The sequence below is a fragment of the Amphiura filiformis genome, chromosome 5, assembly GCF_039555335.1.
Source record: "Amphiura filiformis chromosome 5, Afil_fr2py, whole genome shotgun sequence".
In the NCBI taxonomy this organism is placed as follows: Eukaryota; Metazoa; Echinodermata; class Ophiuroidea; order Amphilepidida; family Amphiuridae; genus Amphiura; species Amphiura filiformis.
This window is the reverse complement of record NC_092632.1, coordinates 66,707,190-66,731,042: the sequence shown is the minus strand read 5'-3', so window position 1 is coordinate 66,731,042 and position 23,853 is coordinate 66,707,190. Positions and strand designations below refer to the sequence as shown.

Here is a 23,853-nt window from a genome sequence, read left to right as displayed (position 1 = left end):
TAAAGTTAATCTTACAGGGCATACACACACGTACAAAGGTGGCTGTAAATGCGGAAAAAAGCATTGATATCCTTACCAACACTGAGGTGAACCAAAGCGTACACATAGTCACTCAAGTCTGATGGATAACGCAGCAATTTTCTTGCTATTGTGATCTCATGGCAACTTTTACGTAACACACAAGGCATTTTGAGTTCTGAGGTGTCACTAGTTAAGTGTCACTGTCCGTCATTTTTGTTCTCACAATCAGCAAGGTTGCCAGTGGTTATGCTAATTGGATGAAAATAAGATATTGCCAGACTGAAAATTCAATTAAAAATAGGATTCAGTTCAACCCTACATGTAGCAGCTCAGTCAGAAATTCTGCACTTGCCAGTGAACTAGTCCGAATAATCAGTCCCAGAACAAATTATTAATTTCTGACATGATCGTGTTCTGGGTCTGAACTGTTTCCATATGAAATCTTGATGGCAAATTGGACAAAAGAAGCACATGGTTCTACTTGACAGCTTTTTAATCCCTATTCATGTTACATGAATCACGCTATTGTGGACCATCCTCTCTGTTTGTAAACAGACGAGGAGATCGAAATTATCATCCTCTACAAATAGGAAAGTCAGCGTAATAGTATGGCACTACCAGTGAACATCCTTCAGATTTCACAGCATAAATTTGGTTGTAAATCGTAAGAAATTCCATACTGCTTACTCCAAAATAAGATGTTTTATGCAAATTTGACTTTGCAAACTTTCCAAGATTAGCAAAATCCAATTTCTGCAAAAAAAATTGCATAAAATACTAATCTCATAGCATGAAAATTGCTGTATAAAAATTATCCGCCACCTTTTGGTGATTATCTTCCTATCGGCAGTGGTACTGAACAGCTGCTCCTGCCTCTCCAACCCTTTGTCTTTTCCTGGCCTGCATATCATCAAAGAACTTGTTGATATCTTCCGTCTTCACTACTTTGCCTTGGTCAGCAAAGTCTTTGAGATAATTGGTCAGCTCAGCCTTCAGGTCATTGAAACCTGTACGAAAAGACAAAAGAAATAGCACAATATAACTTGTCAAAAAGGTGTACCGACGTGTGTTGCGTAATAGCTTCCCTGCTTCCCTGATAATTTTGAGGTTAAGTATAACAGTTAAATCGTGTACATGCATGCTTTTAAGCATACCTAGATGTCTGTGGTATGAGAGTATGTTCTGGGGAAAAATTCAAGCACAAATAGTCTAGAACACCGGTTATGGGGATCCTGCAAATGGCCTTTTGTCACCTATAGAGGTAGATAGAGTTTCAAAACAGACGCCCATATCATTTTAATTACAATTACCGCCCACAAATATTATTTTCTACCAGTATTTACATACAATCACAACACAATATCACTTTGTACGAATAATACATACCCCACAATGTACATACACAAATGGGCATCACACTCATCACGCTTTGCATTTAGTGATATCCACATCTGTGACGAATGAATAGCGTGGCCATTAACACACAAGTACACTTATTGATGTTTATAAGCATAACTATTTTATTTCTGAAGATAAGCTTTTCACATTTCGATGGCGTTTTAAAATCTTCTTCGAACACCTCAGTTAGGTGTTCTCTGAGTCAAGTTGTAGATTAGACTAACTCATCTTGGGATTGATATAAAACTATGTGGAACTAATGTTAATAATAGGTCACCCCAAAATATACTTTTAACCAATGAGGATTCTCAAAAGTAAGGGGCGTCCCCTTTAATAGCCAATCCTATTAATAATTAATATTCATCATGTTTGATTTCCAAGATGGGCAAGTGGTCAAGTAGGAACAATTGTGGTCCACTACCATCTATTGTCTTTCTTCATTTTTTGGCACATTTCCATTACCAAGAAATGTGGGAAGAACATGACGATAGCATTTCTTTTGTTATCAAAGCCTTGAGGAGGTTAATAACTTCATGAAGAGGTTAACAACTTCATGAAGATCATTCTATATTATTACTATTCATTTTACTTTTACTTTTCATTGTGATAAACTGAGATCCACCCATAAGCTCTTTGGGTCAACATCTCTCTTTTATAGAAATATTATTGATGCCAATATCTTATGTTTTTAAAGAACTTGTTTTTCTCACCAAAGGTGACCAGTACTATGTATCAAATTTGGTCTTTAGATATTTTCCCAATATTTTATCAAATATTGTACAGCAATTAGTATTTTCACTTTAACTATGTCACATGCCCCCTTTTCGAAAAATGAAGTGGTATCTTCATTCTTTATATAATATGAATTTATTCATTGGTTTATTGTCCGTCATTTAAGTTCGTCTTCGTGATCCATGCTCTTCTTTGTGGTGCTCCTTTAGAGAATTATAGCTTTCAGTTCTTCGACTTGATTGAAGACAGAGCGAACCACATAGACAAAAAGTTCATGATGAGCGTTGAATATACCAGTGTTCATACATCCTGATGTTTTGTAGACAAACTGCTGTAATGTACATGTAGACAGCAAAAGTTTATTTACAATATTTGTAGATGATCCCTTGTAATTCTGGTTGCCTTGTAGTATATCCATTTATCTTGGATTAGGCTCAGAAAATAGAAAAAGTTGTAAAGTAAGCAGGTCACATGTCCTTGGGACGATGTAAAGATGATCATTTGTATTCTTCTTGTTATTGAAAGCAATGTTGCATGCAATATAAATAATGCTGGTATGTAGTTAAAATAAACACTGCTTGCAAAGTCTATCCAAACTGGAATATTTATATCATGGAATAAACTCTTCCTTTTCGCTGGAAATATAATTCAAGTTCATTCTGGATACATGTTCCTGTAGCAAATGTTCTTGACTATGTGCATTCCTCCATAGAAACCTGCAGTAAGTGTCGTTAAAGTTTTTCTCTAGTTTTATCTCAGCAGGGCTGTGTATATTTTGCATCTGAGGCAGTTCACTGTACATGTACTATGTATTTGCATAAATGTACATGGACAAAGTTCTGAAACTAGTTATCATCTTCATAAGTTCAAATATTTGTCTCATCTCCGTTGTTTAAGCAATTGGAGTCATTTTTCACCATTCAGTTTCACCAGTTCTATGTACAGCAGTCTTTTGTATCGTGACTGAATATGTACACAGTTATCTCATGCCTAACGTAAGACGGCATGGTTTTGGAAGACCGTTGGTCACCCAAATAACTGTTGAGTATAGCCACCCATATGTTATGCACTGAAAGTGGCATATGGTGGTTAAATATCATTCAACACTCAAGTTTAGTATTAGTCACACAAATTTAGTAACTCTTTTTGTTATTCATTTGCTTTCTTGCTTGCTTAATTGTTACTTTCTTAGTTCTTCACGTCTTTAATTTCATTGGTCATTTATATCCAAAAATAGTTTAAATTTTAATGATCACTTTTAAAACAGTTTCGAGTTCAACATTTCCTATAACATGTGTATAATATGTTAGAACATGTTATTATAGTATTAAAATTTTGCCTTTGTTGTCGGCAGTCAAAATTTCCATCTTAATTAGCACTTACGTTGCTTTATATAATTTTAGCATGGCAGTTCTTTTCAAATTGGTTGCATAACAGGTCTCATTTTGTAACCATTAAATTAGCATCTCTTGCAATTCTTCAAGAACACATCTGAGTGGCCAAACCATTGCCCTTTGTGGCAATAACAATATCACATCACCAGTAGGTTTGTCTGAAACCCTAGTGATAAATTGCACCCAACCGTTGGTTACAACTTAAATTATATACTTTCAATAGATATGCAACAAGTAGATCTGCATTATTGTAAATGCAAGATCTGGTACTGATTCATTTCAGTATCACTTCAAAGTCTTATTTCAATGAAATGTAAATTCTAGGTATTAAGTTTAATTGCTATTAAACTTTCTTTTCACTAAAAAGAAAGATCCTAACTTTAATTCAAAGTTATCATGATATTAAATTAACATCAACAATTCAACATTATATCTTACAGAGCCAAATCATAAAAGTAGCCAAAAATACCTGTGCGGCGAACATCACAAAGGTCTTCCCTGAGTAAAGTGACTCAGTTAAACCCATCACATCACCATTAGGTCTCGTGCGACCCTAGTACCTAGTGATAAAATCAGGGAAGTGGCACTTCCCTGATGAAATGGCATACCCAATTGGAGGTACCCAAAAAGTGCCTGTGCGGCAAAACATCACAATAGTCGTCCTGACTAAAGTGATAAAGTAAAACCCATCACGTCACCATTAGGTCTCGTGTGACCCTAGTCCTTAGTGATAAATCAGGGAAGTGGCACTTCCCTGATAAAATGGTGTACCCAAATGGAGGTACCCAAACATGCCTGTGAGCGGCAAAATGTCACAATAGTCTTCCTGACTAAAGTGAACACAAAATAAACTCATCACTCCACAGTCTGTCTGACTGTAGTCCTTTAGTGATAAAATCAGGGAAGTGGCACTTCCCTGATAAACTGGTGTACCCAAATTTGGGGTACCAAATGGCTATCTTTATATTTGAATGAAATAGATACAATATCATATTAAAATGTTGCTTCTTTAGTAATTTAAAATCGCTTGTAAGTGGTTACAATTAAAAAATTTTAAGTAAACTGACTTGTTTAGTTTATCCGGCACACTTGGCCATTTTCTTTCAAAATTTATTTTATTACCTGTTGGCGAAGACAGGTCATCATTACATAAAATGGTGAATCATCAAAGCCAAAATTTAAATTTGCATTTGCCATAATGATTGACTGAAACTAAATCTTCTAATGCGAGGCCTAGTGTGACTAATACCAATTTGAATGTCGGATTCAAATTTACACCATAATGCCAATTTCACTACTTTAACCAATATGGATAACTCACCCATAGCTATTGGGATTCCGGTAGACTTCCTCCACATTAGATTCATCTTTCAGATTACAGTTCTACTAGCTTGAAGAACATTTCAGGTGTCGTAAACCTAGCTGCTACCATGTGACGAACGATTAGCGTTGCCATTAACACACAAGTACACTTATTGATGTTTATATCTCTAAGCATAACTATTTTATTTCTGAAGATAAGCTTTTCACATTTCGATGGCGTTTTAAAATCTTCTTCGAACACCTCAGTGAGGTGCTCTCTGAGTCAAGTTGTAGATTAGACTAACTCATCTTGGGATTGATATAAAACTATGTGGAACTAATGTTAATAATAGGTCACCCCAAAATATACTTTTAACCAATGAGGATTCTCAAAAGTAAGGGGCGTCCCCTTTAATAGCCAATCCTATTAATAATTAATATTCATCATGTTTGATTTCCAAGATGGGCAAGTGGTCAAGTAGGAACAATTGTGGTCCACTACCATCTATTGTCTTTCTTCATTTTTTGGCACATTTCCATTACCAAGAAATGTGGGAAGAACATGACGATAGCATTTCTTTTGTTATCAAAGCCTTGAGGAGGTTAATAACTTCATGAAGAGGTTAACAACTTCATGAAGATCATTCTATATTATTACTATTCATTTTACTTTTACTTTTCATTGTGATAAACTGAGATCCACCCATAAGCTCTTTGGGTCAACATCCTCTCTTTTATAGAAATATTATTGATGCCAATATCTTATGTTTTTAAAGAACTTGTTTTTCTCACCAAAGGTGACCAGTACTATGTATCAAATTTGGTCTTTAGATATTTTCCCAATATTTTATCAAATATTGTACAGCAATTAGTATTTTCACTTTAACTATGTCACAACATCTCACCTTGTATTCCATTCTCATGTTAATTACATTATTTGTCTATAAAGTTATTGATGTAATGAGATGAAATAAACGATCCAACTGTTGATTATACAAAAATACACCCACAACGCAGCTCTTGTATCAAGTATGTATGTGTTTGGAGGGGTTTTTTATGTGTGTGGTAGAAGGGGTATTCCAGGGTGTGTGTGTATGTGACCTACCATGTAACATTTCCACCTGTTGTATCCTATTCATATTAGATAGTGCCTCCATGCCTTGTTCATACTGTGTGTGTGGAGGGGGTGTTCATGTGTATGGTAGAAGGGGGTATTCCAGGATGTGTGTGCATGTGACCTACCATGTAACATTTCCACCTGTTGTATCCTATTCATATTAGATAGTGCCTCCATGCCTTGTTCATACTGTGTGTGTGGAGGGGTGTTCATGTGTATGATAGAAGGGGTATTCCAGGGTGTGTGCATGTGACCTACCATGTAACATTTCCACCTGTTGTATCCTATTCATATTAGATAGTGCCTCCATGCCTTGTTCATACTGTATGTGTGGAGTGGGTGTTCATGTGTATGATAGAAGGGGGTATTCCAGGGTGTGTGCATGTGACCTACCATGTAACATTTCCACCTGTTGTATCCTATTCATATTAGATAGTGCCTCCATGCCTTGTTCATACTGTATGTGTGGAGTGGGTGTTCATGTGTATGGTAGAAAGGGGTATTCCAGGATGTGTGTGCATGTGACCTACCATGTAACATTTCCACCTGTTGTATCCTATTCATATTAGATAGTGCCTCCATGCCTTGTTCATACTGTGTGTGTGGAGGGGGTGTTCATGTGTATGGTAGAAGGGGGTATTCCAGGGTGTGTGTGCATGTGACCTACCATGTAACATTTCCACCTGTTGTATCCTATTCATATTAGATAGTGCCTCCATGCCTTGTTCATACTGTATGTGTGGAGTGGGTGTTCATGTGTATGGTAGAAAGGGGTATTCCAGGGTGTGTGTGCATGTGACCTACCATGTAACATTTCCACCTGTTGTATCCTATTCATATTAGATAGGGCCTCCATGCCTTGTTCATACTGTGTGTGTGGAGGGGGTGTTCATGTGTATGATAGAAGGGAGTATTCCAGGGTGTGGGGGTGTGCATGTGACCTACCATGTAACATTTCCACCTGTTGTATTCTATTCATATTAGATAGTGCCTCCATGCCTTGTTCATACTGTGTGTGTGGAGGGGGTGTTCATGTGTATGGTAGAAGGGGGTATTCCAGGGTGTGTGCATGTGACCTACCATGTAACATTTCCACCTGTTGTATCCTATTCATATTAGATAGTGCCTCCATGCCTTGTTCATACTGTATGTGTGGAGTGGGTGTTCATGTGTATGGTAGAAGGGGGTATTCCAGGGTGTGTGTGCATGTGACCTACCATGTAACATTTCCACCTGTTGTATCCTATTCATATTAGATAGGGCCTCCATGCCTTGTTCATACTGTGTGTGTGGAGGGGGTGTTCATGTGTATGATAGAAGGGGGTATTCCAGGGTGTGTGGGGGTGTGACCTACCATGTAACATTTCCACCTGTTGTATCCTATTCATATTAGATAGTGCCTCCATGCCTTGTTCATACTGTGTGTGTGGAGTGGGTGTTCATGTGTATGGTAGAAGTGGGTCTTCCAGGGTGTGTATGTGACCTACCATGTAACATTTCCACCTGTTGTATCCTATTCATATTAGATAGTGCCTCCATGCCTTGTTCATACTGTGTGTGTGGAGTGGGTGTTCATGTGTATGGTAGAAGGGAGTATTCCAGGGTGTGTGTGCATGTGACCTACCATGTAACATTTCCACCTGTTGTATCCTATTCATATTAGATAGTGCCTCCATGCCTTGTTCATACTGTGTGTGTGTGGAGTGGGTGTTCATGTGTATTGTAGAAGGGGGTATTCCAGGGTGTGTGTGTGTGCATGTGACCTACCATGTAACATTTCCACCTGTTGTATCCTATTCATATTAGATAGTGCCTCCATGCCTTATTCATACTGTGTGTGTGGAGGGGGTGTTCATGTGTATGATAGAAGGGGTATGTCCAGGGTGTGTGCATGTGACCTACCATGTAACATTTCCACCTGTTGTATCCTATTCATATTAGATAGTGCCTCCATGCCTTGTTCATACTGTGTGTGTGGAGGGGGTGTTCATGTGTATGATAGAAGGGGGTATTCCAGGGTGTGTGCATGTGACCTACCATGTAACATTTCCACCTGTTGTATCCTATTCATATTAGATAGTGCCTCCATGCCTTGTTCATACTGTGTGTGTGGAGGGGGTGTTCATGTGTATGATAGAAGGGGTATTCCAGGGTGTGTGCATGTGACCTACCATGTAACATTTCCACCTGTTGTATCCTATTCATATTAGATAGTGCCTCCATGCCTTGTTCATACTGTGTGTGTGGAGGGGGTGTTCATGTGTATGGTAGAAGGGTGTATTCCAGGGTGTGGGGGTGTGCATGTGACCTACCATGTAACATTTCCACCTGTTGTATTCTATTCATATTAGATAGTGCCTCCATGCCTTGTTCATACTGTGTGTGTGGAGGGGGTGTTCATGTATGATAGAAGGGGTATTCCAGGGTGTGTGCATGTGACCTACCATGTAACATTTCCACCTGTTGTATCCTATTCATATTAGATAGTGCCTCCATGCCTTGTTCATACTGTGTGTGTGGAGGGGGTGTTCATGTGTATGATAGAAGGGGTATTCCAGGGTGTGTGCATGTGACCTACCATGTAACATTTCCACCTGTTGTATCCTATTCATATTAGATAGTGCCTCCATGCCTTGTTCATACTGTGTGTGTGTGGAGTGGGTGTTCATGTGTATGATAGAAGGGGGTGTTCCAGGGTGTGTGTGCATGTGACCTACCATGTAACATTTCCACCTGTTGTATCCTATTCATATTAGATAGTGCCTCCATGCCTTGTTCATACTGTGTGTGTGTGGAGTGGGTGTTCATGTGTATGATAGAAGGGGGTGTTCCAGGGTGTGTGTGCATGTGACCTACCATGTAACATTTCCACCTGTTGTATCCTATTCATATTAGATAGTGCCTCCATGCCTTGTTCATACTGTGTGTGTGGAGTGGGTGTTCATGTGTATGGTAGAAGGGGGTATTCCAGGGTGTGTGCATGTGACCTACCATGTAACATTTCCACCTGTTGTATCCTATTCATATTAGATAGTGCCTCCATGCCTTGTTCATACTGTGTGTGTGTGGAGTGGGTGTTCATGTGTATGATAGAAGGGGGTATTCCAGGGTGTGTGCATGTGACCTACCATGTAACATTTCCACCTGTTGTATCCTATTCATATTAGATAGTGCCTCCATGCCTTGTTCATACTGTGTGTGTGGAGGGGGTGGTCATGTGTATGGTAGAAGGGGGTATTCCAGGGTGTGTGCATGTGACCTACCATGTAACATTTCCACCTGTTGTATCCTATTCATATTAGATAGTGCCTCCATGCCTTGTTCGGGGTGTGTGTGTGGAGTGGGTGTTCATGTGTATGATAGAAGGGGGTATTCCAGGGTGTGTGTGTGTGCATGTGACCTACCATGTAACATTTCCACCTGTTGTATTCTATTCATATTAGATAGTGCCTCCATGCCTTGTTCATACTGTGTGTGTGTGGAGTGGGTGTTCATGTGTATGATAGAAGGGGGTGTTCCAGGGTGTGTGTGCATGTGACCTACCATGTAACATTTCCACCTGTTGTATCCTATTCATATTAGATAGTGCCTCCATGCCTTGTTCATACTGTGTGTGTGGAGGGGTGTTCATGTGTATGATAGAAGGGGGTATTCCAGGGTGTGTGCATGTGACCTACCATGTAACATTTCCACCTGTTGTATCCTATTCATATTAGATAGTGCCTCCATGCCTTGTTCGGGGTGTGTGTGTGGAGTGGGTGTTCATGTGTATGATAGAAGGGGGGTATTCCAGGGTGTGTGTGTGTGCATGTGACCTACCATGTAACATTTCCACCTGTTGTATTCTATTCATATTAGATAGTGCCTCCATGCCTTGTTCATACTGTGTGTGTGTGGAGTGGGTGTTCATGTGTATGATAGAAGGGGGTATTCCAGGGTGTGTGTGTGTGTGCATGTGACCTACCATGTAACATTTCCACCTGTTGTATCCTATTCATATTAGATAGTGCCTCCATGCCTTATTCATACTGTGTGTGTGGAGGGGGTGTTCATGTGTATGATAGAAGGGGGTATTCCAGGGTGTGTGCATGTGACCTACCATGTAACATTTCCACCTGTTGTATCCTATTCATATTAGATAGTGCCTCCATGCCTTATTCATACTGTATGTGTGGAGGGGGTGTTCATGTGTATGATAGAAGGGGGTATTCCAGGGTGTGTGTGTGTGTGTGCATGTGACCTACCATGTAACATTTCCACCTGTTGTATCCTATTCATATTAGATAGTGCCTCCATGCCTTGTTCATACTGTGTGTGTGGGGTGGGTGTTCATGTGTATGGTAGAAGGGGGTATTCCAGGGTGTGTGTGCATGTGACCTACCATGTAACATTTCCACCTGTTGTATCCTATTCATATTAGATAGTGCCTCCATGCCTTGTTCATACTGTGTGTGTGGAGGGGGTGTTCATGTGTATGATAGAAGGGGGTATTCCAGGGTGTGTGTGTATGTGACCTACCATGTAACATTTCCACCTGTTGTATCCTATTCATATTAGATAGTGCCTCCATGCCTTGTTCATACTGTGTGTGTGGAGTGGGTGTTCATGTGTATGGTAGAAGGGGGTATTCCAGGGTGTGTGTGTATGTGACCTACCATGTAACATTTCCACCTGTTGTATCCTATTCATATTAGATAGTGCCTCCATGCCTTGTTCATACTGTGATGAGGAACTGGTCTGCCTAGATAGACCTCTTTGTTCATATGCTAACACAGAATCTGCAGAATCAGTCAGGAAGGCCACATATTTCTCTTCATACATACTCTGCAAAGGAAGGTGAAAAAATTGACAAAAAGTTGTTTCTAACTTGCTAATATTTTGTAACAAAATCATGGTGATTCTCACATATGTATGATATATATAAACAGATGACAGGGGACCTTTAGTTTTTATGACAAAAACATGGCCATACCGTATTTCGTCAAATAAACGCCCCCGGGGGCGTTATATTTTCCCAAAGGGGGGGCGTTTATTCAAGGTTAATTTTAGAACGATAATTCTCGTTAAAATCATTAGGTAAACGTAAAACTCACGCTAAAATGACGAACTATGAACTAGAAACACTGACTTCTGGTTCACTTCCGGGTTTCCAATCCAGATTTTCGCCAATTATTGACGCTATTATCGACCATGTGGACAAATTGGTAAGCTTACTACACAAGATAGCATGGAAATATCGGCATTTTTTAAACATCTTGGTTGAAAAAAGTGGTGGGGGGCGTTTATTTGAGGGGGCGACTATTTGACGAAATACGGTATCTAATTTTGTGACTTTTTACCATTTGATTTTACATTTACATAGTCACTGAAAGAGTCAACATTTAAATGACTGAAGCTGTAAGGAATGATTATTGTTATTACATACAAATACATACAGAGAAGATGGAACATGTGTAACACTATGTGAAATGTGCCACATGCAGACACAAAAATAGCCAAACATCCAGGACAAAAAGGCCAATTTTAAAATCAAACAATAATAAATTGTGACCTGCTCCCATAAAATTAGTGTAATAGGGGTGTGAGAGTTCCTCTTTTCAGCTGATTTCTTCTTTTTTAATTGCCAAAATTTATGTGTTTTCTTTTATTTTCAGCCCATATTTGGCTTTTTTAGTAATTTTCATCTTCTTTTGTCTAAGGCCTCTCACACCCCTGGTGTAAAGTAAGAAGTTGGTGGTTTCAAGACCTTCCAGTTGTTGTTCTTTGTTTGAAGACATCTGTGTAGTCAGCGGTAAGTCATTTGTTTGTTCTCTCCCCATTCGCAAAGGACATACCACTGCCAATACAGGTGTCTTCAAACAAAGAACATCAACTCAACAGTTGGAATGTCTCAAAACTCATTACGCTCATTTTGTGGGAGTAAGTCATGATTGGTGCCGCATATCACAAGCAAGCAAAGCAAAGCAAGCAAAAATACGTTAAAAATTTAACAATGCCAGGCAAATGGTAAAACAATCCTGAAGTACACCCCCCCCCCCACCCACATGAGCGTCATAAACAATATATGCATTCTCCAGTTAAACTTCATTAACAACATACCTTACAACTATCACAGACACAGAGTTTACTTCTCCATCCAGTGGGCCAAAATGTCGCATGCTCCCCTCTGTACACACCCCTAGCCTGTAGGTCCTTCAGTTTGCATTATTGACAACTTACCTTACAACTATCACAGACACAGAGTTTACTTCTCCATCCAGTAGGCCAAAACGTTGCATGTTCCCCTCTGTACACACCCCTAGCCTGTAGTTCCTTCAACTTGCATCATTGACAACTTACCTTACAACTATCACAGACACAGAGTTTACTTCTCCATCCAGTGGGCCAAAATGTCGCATGCTCCCCTCTGTACACACCCCTAGCCTGTAGTTCCTTCAACCTGCATCGCTGACAACTTACCTTACAACTATCACAGACACAGAGTTTACTTCTCCATCCAGTGGGCCAAAACGTTGCATGTTCCCCTCTGTACACACCCCTAGCCTGTAATTCCTTCAACTTGCATCATTGACAACTTACCTTACAACTATCACAGACACAGAGTTTACTTCTCCATCCAGTGGGCCAAAACGTCGCATGTTCCCCTCTGTACACACCCCTAGCCTGTAGTTCCTTCAGTTTGCATCTCGTCTCTGCTGAGCTCATCTGAGAATCATCGTCCTCTTGTTGCTGCTGTTGTTGTCCATTAGGCACTGGGTCATCTTTAACTATGCAATTGTCTGTTTTATTCATACTTTTCTCATCTTTCACGTCTGTTTTTGGTGCTACTGCTTCTGCTGGTTTTGCTTCTGGAGTTGTATTGGACTTTTCACCATTCGGCAAGCTAGGGTTGACTTCTGTTAAGTTATTACTGGCACTATCATTTTCCACCTTTGTTTCAGAGTTCTGTGGAGTTTTGAGTTCTTCTGTAACATTTTTTGCAGATGATTCCATCTTCGTTGATTCTTTGGAGTTTGCTGATGATGTTGATGCACTTCCAGGATCTTTAGCTTCCGACTTCTCACAGTTACCTTCAACATCTACTGAATCTATGGTTTCTTCTTGTACTATTTTGGTTTCTGAAACAGAAAATGATCAGCATTGATATAATTAGGAAATCCTAATTATAAATGCACAAGATTCCACATCCAATTAAGTCTGATCTACTGAAATAGAAGATAATCTGAACTCCTATACACCTTGTAAAAATACAAACCATTCTGCATCAAATCTTATGATAAACATGCATGTGTCGCTCCTTCTAAGTGTCATGCACAAGCACCAAACAGTTCCGATACACTCCCAAGTAAAATATGAACACCCCTAATTATTCCCCATGCCCGAATGAAGATTTTTGTAAACCTACGTTAAATCCACACCATTGATTTACGCACAATTAAACAATGTAAAATTCAAACAAACATTTTTAATTGATAATGCCTTAATGGAAAGATAACCTTTGACCTGTAATTTATTACAGGTCAAGACACATGATGTCATCAATGGTGTGTAAAACTATGATGACAGGGAGTCCTGATTCTCCTCTATTTCTGTGTTCTGATTTCATCTCACATTCTAAATTCAAATTAAGGGAAGGTGACCTGATATATTTGGAAAATTTGGGTATAACATAAAATGCTGTCCCTTTCAAGCATTTAGAATTCTTGTAAATGTGACTAATTCCTTGTGGAATTACTGACATTTATACAGTGTGATACTGGTAGTCTAGCAAATCCGTTATTTGTTTGCTTATATATCTCTTTTCATTGACTCACCAAGACTATGGACACCATAGGTCCACAAGAAATCACACCGCTTCATACAGGTGCAAATTCGTTATTTGTTTGCTTATATGTGTACATCCATATCAAAACGATGCACTTGTCGGCTGCTACATGTGTCTCATTTTACATATAAATAGCTAGAAATAAATAGGTTTACCAGACTATCTCAAGTGGAGGTCACCTCAAATCATACCGAAATCACTTGATTTAGGACTAGAGAACATATTCCTAAACATACTATGTGACTTGGGGATGATTTGAAGTGAACTCCACTTTAGATGAGTCTGGTATGTATTCCTAGTTATTATGTGAAATGAGACACATGTAGCAGCCGACAGGTGCATCGTTTTGATATGGATGTACACATATGTGACCATCCAGCACAACTGAGCCCTGAAGTCGCCAATCATCATTTTTGAGATATTCAACCAAAATATTCTGCTTGAAATTAGCTTTAAAATGATGTATATCATGTCTATAGTACTTGACATTTAAGTAGTGAAAAATCAATAAAAGTCAATAAATCCTTTGTTTCCTATTGTTTATTGTTAAGTTCAATGGAGCATATCTCAATAGTGGCACTGGAGACATCCGGGCTCAGTTGTGGTGGATGGTCACATATGTCTCTTTTCATTGACTCAACCAAGACTATGGACACCATAGGCCCACAAGAAATCACATCGCTTCATACAGGTGCAAATCCGTTATTTGTTTGCTTACATATCTCTTTTCATTGACTCACCAAGACTATGGACACCATAGGCCCACAAGAAATCACACCGCTTCATACAGGTGCAAATCCGCTTAAATTTGTTTGCTTACATATCTCTTTTCATTGACTCACCAAGACTATGGACACCATAGGCCCACAAGAAATCACACCTCTTCATACAGGCGCAACACACCATTTCCTGATAGTCTTCATTATCAGGTACTTCAACACCACCTAAATGCTGTAGCAAAGAAAACAACAGATAGCATACAGGTATCAGAGAGAAATGAGTGAGGGGAGTCTACCACTACCTCAGTGCTGTCTGATACCATATAAGGCTTAAGCTAGAGACCCGTCTGGCCGTCATTTAGACGCCCTGTCACGAAAAAGGCCATCCAAAAAAAAGCCTTTTGCGATATATACAATCATGTTGAATGTTACAAACCACTGTTAGGAGCCTCTAAATGTCTATAAAATGGCATGTTATGATGCGTTTTCGCAAGTACCACCTTCGATGGGCGCCATCTTGTTTACTTCCTGGTTTGGTAATAGCACAATCTCTTGAAATCTCTTGTTTGCATGTATTCATTTTGGCTGTTGGTGGCGCTCTTCCAGAATCCCAGTTTTGAAAAGCCCTGATACCATAATGATACTGTGCCAACAACCTCACGTCATATCCTCACTTGTATCATTGTGCGTAGCACTCACTCTGCCCCTCTTTTTACGTGACCAATACTTCGATGTTCTTAAGGCTTGTGTAAAGAGCTTTACCAAAGTAAACTTTCGCCTATGGTACATGTACAACCTGTCTGTCTGTCTTCTAATTTTTACTATCCTCCAGTTTTCTTTTTTAAGATACCACAACAGAACTGAAGGTACAAGACACCAGTGTGATTCTGCTGTTCAAATCATGTTCAAGTAACATGCTAGGATTTCTAGAACAACATAATTCCAGGAATTCACAAGATATTTGTCAGTCACTCTAAATCTGTCACTAAGTTCACTTACCCTGCCATGATACCAGTCTTCACATACAACACACTGGATCATCTCATCTTCAGTCTGAAATACAATCAAAGACATACACATAAATCTCTTTTAATAGAGAACATTAGTTTAATGCCCTTTGGCTACAATTGGACTAATCGCTGGACTAATCGCTCACATTTAGCCCACCACAGCATGTGGTTCTTCTATTTAAATATCCATATGCTCCCTGTGGAAGATTTTGGAATCCAACCAGTTTCATCCAAAACAATAGAAAGTTGTGAAAGATTTTGGAATTCCACATAAAACAGTCTAACAAAATTCTACTGGATTCATCAATTTCACCATTTTAAACTGGAATTTATAAACCAACATAAATTTGCAAAGGTTAAAGGTTAACTAGTATAGAGATGGCAGCGATATCTTCCACAGGGGGTGTAGATTTTAAATGGAATAGCCCATTTCAACTAGCCCTGATATTTTTAAATATTTTGGCTGTTTGTATGGCCATAGCTTTGTTTTATCAAAGGTGAAATTTACAACTAGTCAACCAGAATAATTGATTAATTTCAATCCTTGGCTACCTCACGGGGACAATAGATTGGGATCATATATCAATTTAGTTATATACCTCGTCCTCTGGATCGGGGTAAGGTCTCTTACAGATGCAGTAGACTCCATGGAAGTTATCATTGTACTTGTTGTCAGCATTGGTTGCAGCTTTGTTCTGAAAGAAAAAGTAAAATAAGATCATGGTCATTCATGGACGAGTTCAAATCAAAGGTCTTATTTCTATGTCAGTAACATTTTTGTTAATTTCTTGACTGAACTTTCTTGGTAGCTAGCTCAGTTTGCTCCATTGTTGCGAGTGTAAAAACTTTGTTGGACTTTCAGAACCTGCAAACATGTTAATTTGCTCTTTGTTAAAAACAGCCAACTTGAAATGTCCTGTATGCTGAAACTCTTCCTTTTTGATATGTGAAAACTCGGGAAACTGATCCTGGTTCCACATCTGCACAAACTATATTTAAACAATGCTAAATGATTTATGGGGTATTTTGGGCTACCATAATCAGTCACTTTAAAAATGCAATGATCTTCTGTGCAGTTAGTTTAGTCAAGTTTATTACCTTTATTGCACAACATAAGCATCAAAACTGTACATGACGTGTAAAAGGAAATCCCTTAGGGAACACAGAAGCCCGAGAACTGGGGATCCTTGAAGTCACATGTTAAACTAAAGTACACATATTGGATGTTATAAATGCTAAATGTGACCATCCATGACGAACCCAGTGTAAAGTCGCAATTTTGAGTATCTTGAGTATTATTGAACAGTTGAAATCTCCAGAAAACAAAGCTTTAAAATAATATACCATAAAACCTCATCTATATCTATAGATTGCTTTTGATGAAAGCTAAATTAATCCAAGTGCCATCCATTGACAAAATTGTAATATTATGGAGTTTTTGAGCAAATAAATTACAGATGCAAGCATATATACAAATATGTGACACGATCTGCTCCATGGGGGCCCAAAGGAGGTATTTTTGAAAATTGAGTTACTATAATTATCGCGTTGTAGTAACATTAGGCTATCATATACTAAAAACACCAAAGGTCTAGCATACTTGGTTCTAAAGTTATGAGGTTTTCTGAATGTGTATTTTCTTATGTATTTTATTGTTTTTTACTCCATATTTTTGCATTTATCTCAGTTTGAAATTTGCCGACTTTGGCCCCCATGGACCAGATCATGTCACATATGTGCTATTGTAAGACCAATCTATTGTATTAGCATATTTACAGCTGTTTCATATTAATTTATCTTTTATCAAAAACACTCTACATGTATATGCTTGTAGATGAGGTATTACGGTATCACTTGTCATAAGTATGTGGGAAATAAGGTGCTCATCAAGTTTGATCTTGAAATTCTTTGTTTTCTATTGATTTCTATAATGCTCATTGGTCCGTATCTCTGAATAAGCACTGGCAACTTTACACTGGGTTCGTCGTGGATGGTCACAAATGCAGAACTGATACTATCTATACACACAGGTGACCCACCCACCTGTTCTAGTTTGCATGTTAGGTTGGGAAACTTGCTATTGCCACAATCACACCTGAAATTCCTGCAAGGAAAGAAAGACAAATCACATGATAAAATAAATTTTCAAATTTGAAATCATTTATGTCTGGTGTGTATTTCAAATACTGGTACTCTTTGTGTGACAATTTTTTTTAAATGTCAAGAGAGAACAAAAACTTTATAATTTACTCCTTTATTTAGCCCTATGCATTTCAATATACCTAAATAGCAAATTGGTCATTTTTGGCTGTCAAACTTATATACCGGGTACCTACTTTTGTAACGTACCCACATTTGCCCCCCTCCCCATCCGTGCTTGTTTAAATAAATCTACCAACTGAGTCATCATGTCACTAAAGAGTTAATTGGGTATTGACAAATATATAATTGCAATCCCATCTCTGTTGATTTTTATAAGTTTCGGGAAATCAAGCTGGCATACCTTGATCAATTTCATTCCACAGAATGCACATTAATTTGATACAAACATGCACTGAACTGAAAGTAAAACAAAATTTTCCTTTCCACATTCCAGGACTGGTCCTCTTACTTTGACTTAGACAGTGTTTCTCTTACCTCTTTGTATACAACTCAAACAGTTCATGTCCTTCATGACACTCATAGCTACAAGCCAAGCAAACACCTGCAGGTGGATTAGGTGCTGATGAACAGGTGCCACAGGCATACAGAGCTTGTCGCGATAGATAGCCCTGAAATCAAAACAGAAACAAATTATACACATCAGGAAATGCTACAGTGTTTCTTTTGTTTCATTTTATTTCAGCCACATTTTGCACACCACAGCGTTTCATCCAAATGATTGCGCAATAATTGCACTTGGCAAATCCGGTGTTGTGCTTTGTCTATTCACAGTGATGTCTGTGATAGAGACTGGGTATTCCACTTTCTACCATTTTTTCCCATGATGAAAGTCTCATTTTTTCAATGCATCAACAATTAAAGATTGGGTGGCCTAAACATGTGATGTAGTGTCACATGCCACAGCAAAATCTAGAGATTCATTCATGGCTGTGGCTAGTGGCCGGGAAAAAATGAGGTGGACAAAATAAAATAAACAAAATTACCACTTGTAACACAGAAACTAATTCAATCTGTGAGGCAAGATGGTTTTCAATGTATGTTAAGCCAAGTACTAAAAAAGAAAAGGCAACCTTGTCCTTGACAAATTGCAACAAAAGGCAATTAATGTACCAGTATTCTGATTGTCATGATTGTTATTGCTCACATCACGCATGCGCACATGGTGCAAGCACGGCCATGACGGGGTGATCTTTTCCTTTAGACCACCCTCGCTATACAAGTATAGGGACTCAATTATTACTTTTGCATCAAAGTTAAACAGTTGCCAAATCGAAAAATACATCGAGTTTTTTGAGAAATTCACCATCTTGAATAAAATAAAATGCAGAATTTCATCACACAGTAAAACCTGTCAAACACGCTTGAAAATGCTTGATGTACGCGAGCGTAAATCATTGTCAATACGATTCTAGCGCTAGCAGTAGTAGCACTCGTGCTACACGAAAGTGTTGGAACTTGCATCACCAGTTTTACATAAAACATGGATTTTGGAACAAAATAAAAGCTTAATATTGGTGTAAATTTTAACTGATTCACACAAGCAAATGATATTTACACTTACGTGTAATTTTCGTGACTTATCCAAGCTCACTTCTTCAGCACTCTGATGGATTGCTGGTACTAGACGTGGTAGCGCGAATCGGATCACGTGACCTGGGTATTGATCCCAAATCACTAGACCCGATAAGCTTCTTGTAGGCGGGGGGGAGGGGGTGCCGTCCCAAGTCTTTGTTGAGATCTGGATTAGTGGCGGCGATATAGATATCCTCTTTCACTCCTCTCTGATACCATCGGGGGTCCCGAGTCTAAAATCTTCACTTCTTGAGGATCAAAGGTGTGTTTGGCGGCTCTCATGTGTGCACCTAACAGGTGACGCAGCTTTGTGCTCAGATACACGTTTGGACAGTGGACGCTCAGTTTCACCGACATACTGTGATGGGCAATCCTGGCACTTGATATTATATATTGTCCCAGTGCGATCCAGAGTTTTTGGTTTGTCTTTAGGCGACACAACCATGCTGCGGATGGTGTTAGTTGGTTTCACATGAACCGTGACGCCCGCCTTGCGTATCTTCCTGTTGATGGACTCAGTGACACCGCGTACGTAGGGGAGAGTAATGTGCCCCTTAGGGCGGTCTGTCCGTTGTTTGGGTTTAGGCTCATGACGCTTGCTGGAAGGGGAACTCCACGCCCACTTGGTGTAACCGCAGATGGCAAGCGATTTCTTGACATGGTCCATTTCCTGTTCCAGGCGTTCACTATCAGAGGATAGGGTTTTGGCGCGGTGGGTCAAAGTTCGAATAACCCCTAACTTGTGTTCTAGTGGCTGGTGACTCGCAAAGTTTAGATATTGGTCTGTGTGTGTACTCTTCCTATACACACTGAAGGATAGGGAGCCGTCCGTGTTGCGCGAGATGAGCGTGTCTAACATGGCGATGGAGTTGTTGGATTCATGTTCCACGGTGAACTTGATAGAGTCATGAATGGAGTTCAGATGGTGGGTGAAACTGTCAACCTCGGAACGCTCAATGATCACCATGGTATCGTCAACATATCTCCGAAATAGCGGGTGGGGTATGAAAGGATGTGATGGCTTTCTCCTCAAAGTTCTCCATAAATAGGTTGGCGATTATGGGACTCACCGGTGAACCCATCGCGGCTCCCTCTCGTTGAATGTAGTACTTGCCGTAGTAGATAAAATACGTGGTCTTGAGGCAAGTGCTAAGTAGATCAGTGACTTGTTGTGGGTTGAGGTCAGTCCTGGAATCCAAAGTGTCATCAGCTGTGAGCAGATCTTTCACGATAACCAAACTTTCTTCCACTGGCACACTGGTGAATAAGGCTGTGACATCGTATGACACGAGACATTCGCTAGGACTAAGTTTGAACTGAGACAGTTTGTTAACAAGTTCTTCACTGTTCTTTAAATGCGTACTGGACTTGCCGACAAGCGGAGACAAGATGTTGGCTACGTATTTGGCCGTGTTGTAGGTGATGGACCCTCTACTAGCAACAATCGGTCTCAGAGGGCAGGCTGGCTTGTGCACCTTCGGGAGGCCGTAGAACTTAGGCACCACTGAAGTAGTGGGATACAACTGTTTGTAACTTTTAAAGTCAATAGCCTCCTCTTCTTTAAGAGCTTTCAGTTGATCCACTAATTGAGTCTTATATTTAGTAGTGGGGTCCTTTTTATGTTCTCATAAGTGTTCCCATCGCTTAAAAGTTCACTTGCCTTTTTTCTTTATACGTAGCAGTATTGAGCACAACAGTAGATCTGCCTTTATCGGCAGGAAGGATGGTTATGTTCCTATCCGATTTCAGGTCCAGAGCGGCTCTCTCCTCCTTCGTGATGTTGCTTTCAGGTACTTTCGCGTGATCTAAAATGTCAATACAATCCAACCTGAGACGAGCAGCTTCATCCGTATTGTGTCCGATAGCTTTCGTGGCAGTCTCGATACCGGTGATGAATTCGACAACCGGGATCTGCGCTGGCTCACAGCGAAATTCAGTCCCTTTTTCAGAACTGACGACTCAGCACTGGTCAAAACTTTGTCAGACTTGTTCACAACCCATCTATCTGTCACATTCTTACTTTCCTGCTCCGTAACATCAACGATGGACCGTTGTTTGTTGTTATTTTGAACATTTTTATCCTTCGAAGACACGCGGTTGAACTTGTTTACTTGACGTGACCTGCATTTGTCGTGACTCAGCGTGTATGCGCATGCGCGACCCAGTTCTTCACTTCTGTATACAAATCAATCGATAAAGCATTGAACAGCTGTTCATCGGTGTCCGAAATGTGTTGTTTTACCGAGTTCAAGGTGACATAAATCTGCCTAATGCGTTCACTCACTAATTGGTGTTGAGCTCGTTCCAAAATCCTTTCCGCCGTAATTCCTTTGACAGAAGATTTCAATTTTAGACTGTGCGGGGTGACTCCTTGATGTTTACAATGGAGTGTAAAGTGTAGATGATTACGGAACCTCGCCGATTTCCTCTCAAGAAATTCCAAACGTCTCGTTAGTTTTGTTGCCATCCGGCCATGTTCGCTTTCGAGACGGGCGTGTAGGTTTAACTGCTGTGGCGTAGACATAATATTGGTGTAAATTTTAACTGATTCACACAAGCAAATGATATTTACACTTACGTGTAATTTTCGTGACTTATCCAAGCTCACTTCTTCAGCACTCTGATGGATTGCTGGTACTAGACGTGGTAGCGCGAATCGGATCACGTGACCTGGGTATTGATCCCAAATCACTAGACCCGATAAAAGCTTGTTCGAAGAAATAATTTTGCTACGTTTGTGCAATTGTGCTAAAGATAGGTATCCCAGGCAAACCTTAGTTAACACATTTGCTAGTCAGCGAAATTCGCCGAAACCGGGGCCCAAACACAATGCATATTTACATAGAAATTTGAATTTTTTTCGAGAATAGGTCGGTGAAGAAAACCTACATAAATATGTTTTCTATACTTCACTTGACCCAAATATATGATTTTTTATGGTGATAATCAAGTCGCATATGGAATTTTAGAGGATTTTGATAGCAGTTCCATTAAAAAAGCTGCTATCGCCATGAGACTAAGATCTAGAAACACCCCTAAATGCAGTTTTGGGGAATTTTGCTAGCAGAATCTTTTTGATGAAAGTCAATCTTTGACAAGAAGTAACTTTGTTACGGAAAGTGCTATGACAAAAATGTTTTCAGTTTTGGCTTTCTTTACTCAAGGGCTTTAATTTGATATGTAAAATGATGCAGTTTGATGGCAAATTTGAATTCACCTAGCATACCTACTAAAGACATGTTTAACCTTGATGCCAAAGTTAAATTTGATAAATTCGTAATTTTAACCTCATATAGCTCGGGTGGTCTAAAAGAAAAGATCGCCCATGTGACGGCATTACATTTTATGTCAATGACAATCACAATGTCATGAATGTAGAATTGTAGAAACTCAAACCTGAGACAAGCAAATTATATGAAAGCCTGATAATTCAATCATAATAAATTAGTTAATTACCAAACTGTGTGTGTGACATGCTTAATTCTGCAACCTGTTACCTATCCTCAGTGAAGCCTGAAACATGACATAACATTTCCATGTGATTTCTAAGTCTTGTCGTCGAGCTGTCTGTTTACTTCATGCATGCATGACTTTTAAATTAAGCTTACTGACACAAGAAATTCAGACTCTACCTGTAGGTAAGTACAGCACTTATCGTCACTGTCACCAAGCACAGCCGTTGCCTCTGCTTCTAGCTCTTGATTCACCTGCAAAACGTCAACCATGGACACCACATTACCCTCTTCAGTCGCTGCTAAATCAGCACTTTTACCATCAGAACTTCCAGGTTTGTCTTCCGCCATCTTCACTGATTATGGGATCTAAATTTAGGGATGGGCGACTATATCTATCAGAAATGAAGTAAGAATTTGGGTTGAAAATCACTCACATCACACTTTCCTTCCTGGTAAGCTCTGGTATTATTAAAGTCTGTGCAATCACAGATATTATATGTGCGGGGGCCTGGGGAGGGTAAAATTAGGGGGGGGGGGATTTATTGGCAAGCCAAGAGGGGGCAAGCAATTTCTGGCAGGCCAAGGGGGAGCAATTTTTTTTGGCACACATTTTCTGGGGCACCCTAAAAGGCTTAGGAAAACCCCCTGGGGGCACTCAACTTTGGAGGTGACGCGTATGTAGGGCTGTTAAGACCCCTTTTTCAGCATCGCTGTCACCCAAAGACCCCATATTTTTTATTTAACACATGCTCGCTCCAGGCTCTGTCACCCAAGACCCCTATTTTTCCATTTGATCTGTCACCCAAAGACCCTTATAAGTTCAATTTGAACAGCAACTTTCATTTATCACTGATTTTGTTACTTATTTTGAAAAAATAAAGAAATTTGAAGCCATTTAGAACTAGAAATTCGATTTTCGAGGTTTTTGTGGCACTGTTTTGGTTCTCACCCAAAGATTCCATTAAAAAAAAAGGTCATGTTCTCACCCAATGACCCCATATTTTTTACATTTTGCTCTCACCGAATGCCAAAAATCATGCTCTCACCCAATGACCCCATATTTTTTACATGTTGCTCTCACCGAATGCCCCTTAGTGCGAAAGCGCCAGCCCTACACCTATAGCCGTTTCAAATTGAAGTGCCCC

General features: G+C 39.6%; 1 protein-coding gene across 1 annotated transcript; it reads right to left on the bottom strand.

The window, feature by feature from the left end:
• Positions 1-563: 563 nt before the first annotated feature.
• On the bottom strand, positions 564-23,086 carry LOC140153577 (putative E3 ubiquitin-protein ligase UBR7). Its single transcript, XM_072176359.1, has 9 exons — positions 22,886-23,086; positions 18,156-18,289; positions 17,562-17,622; positions 16,118-16,213; positions 15,508-15,561; positions 14,632-14,740; positions 12,544-13,082; positions 10,620-10,788; positions 564-1,028 (listed from the first exon to the last, which is right to left on the bottom strand). The coding sequence occupies exons 1-9, from the start codon at positions 23,054-23,056 to the stop codon at positions 862-864; spliced, it is 1,500 nt and encodes a 499-aa protein (XP_072032460.1). The 5' UTR covers positions 23,057-23,086; the 3' UTR covers positions 564-861.
• Positions 23,087-23,853: the final 767 nt, after the last annotated feature.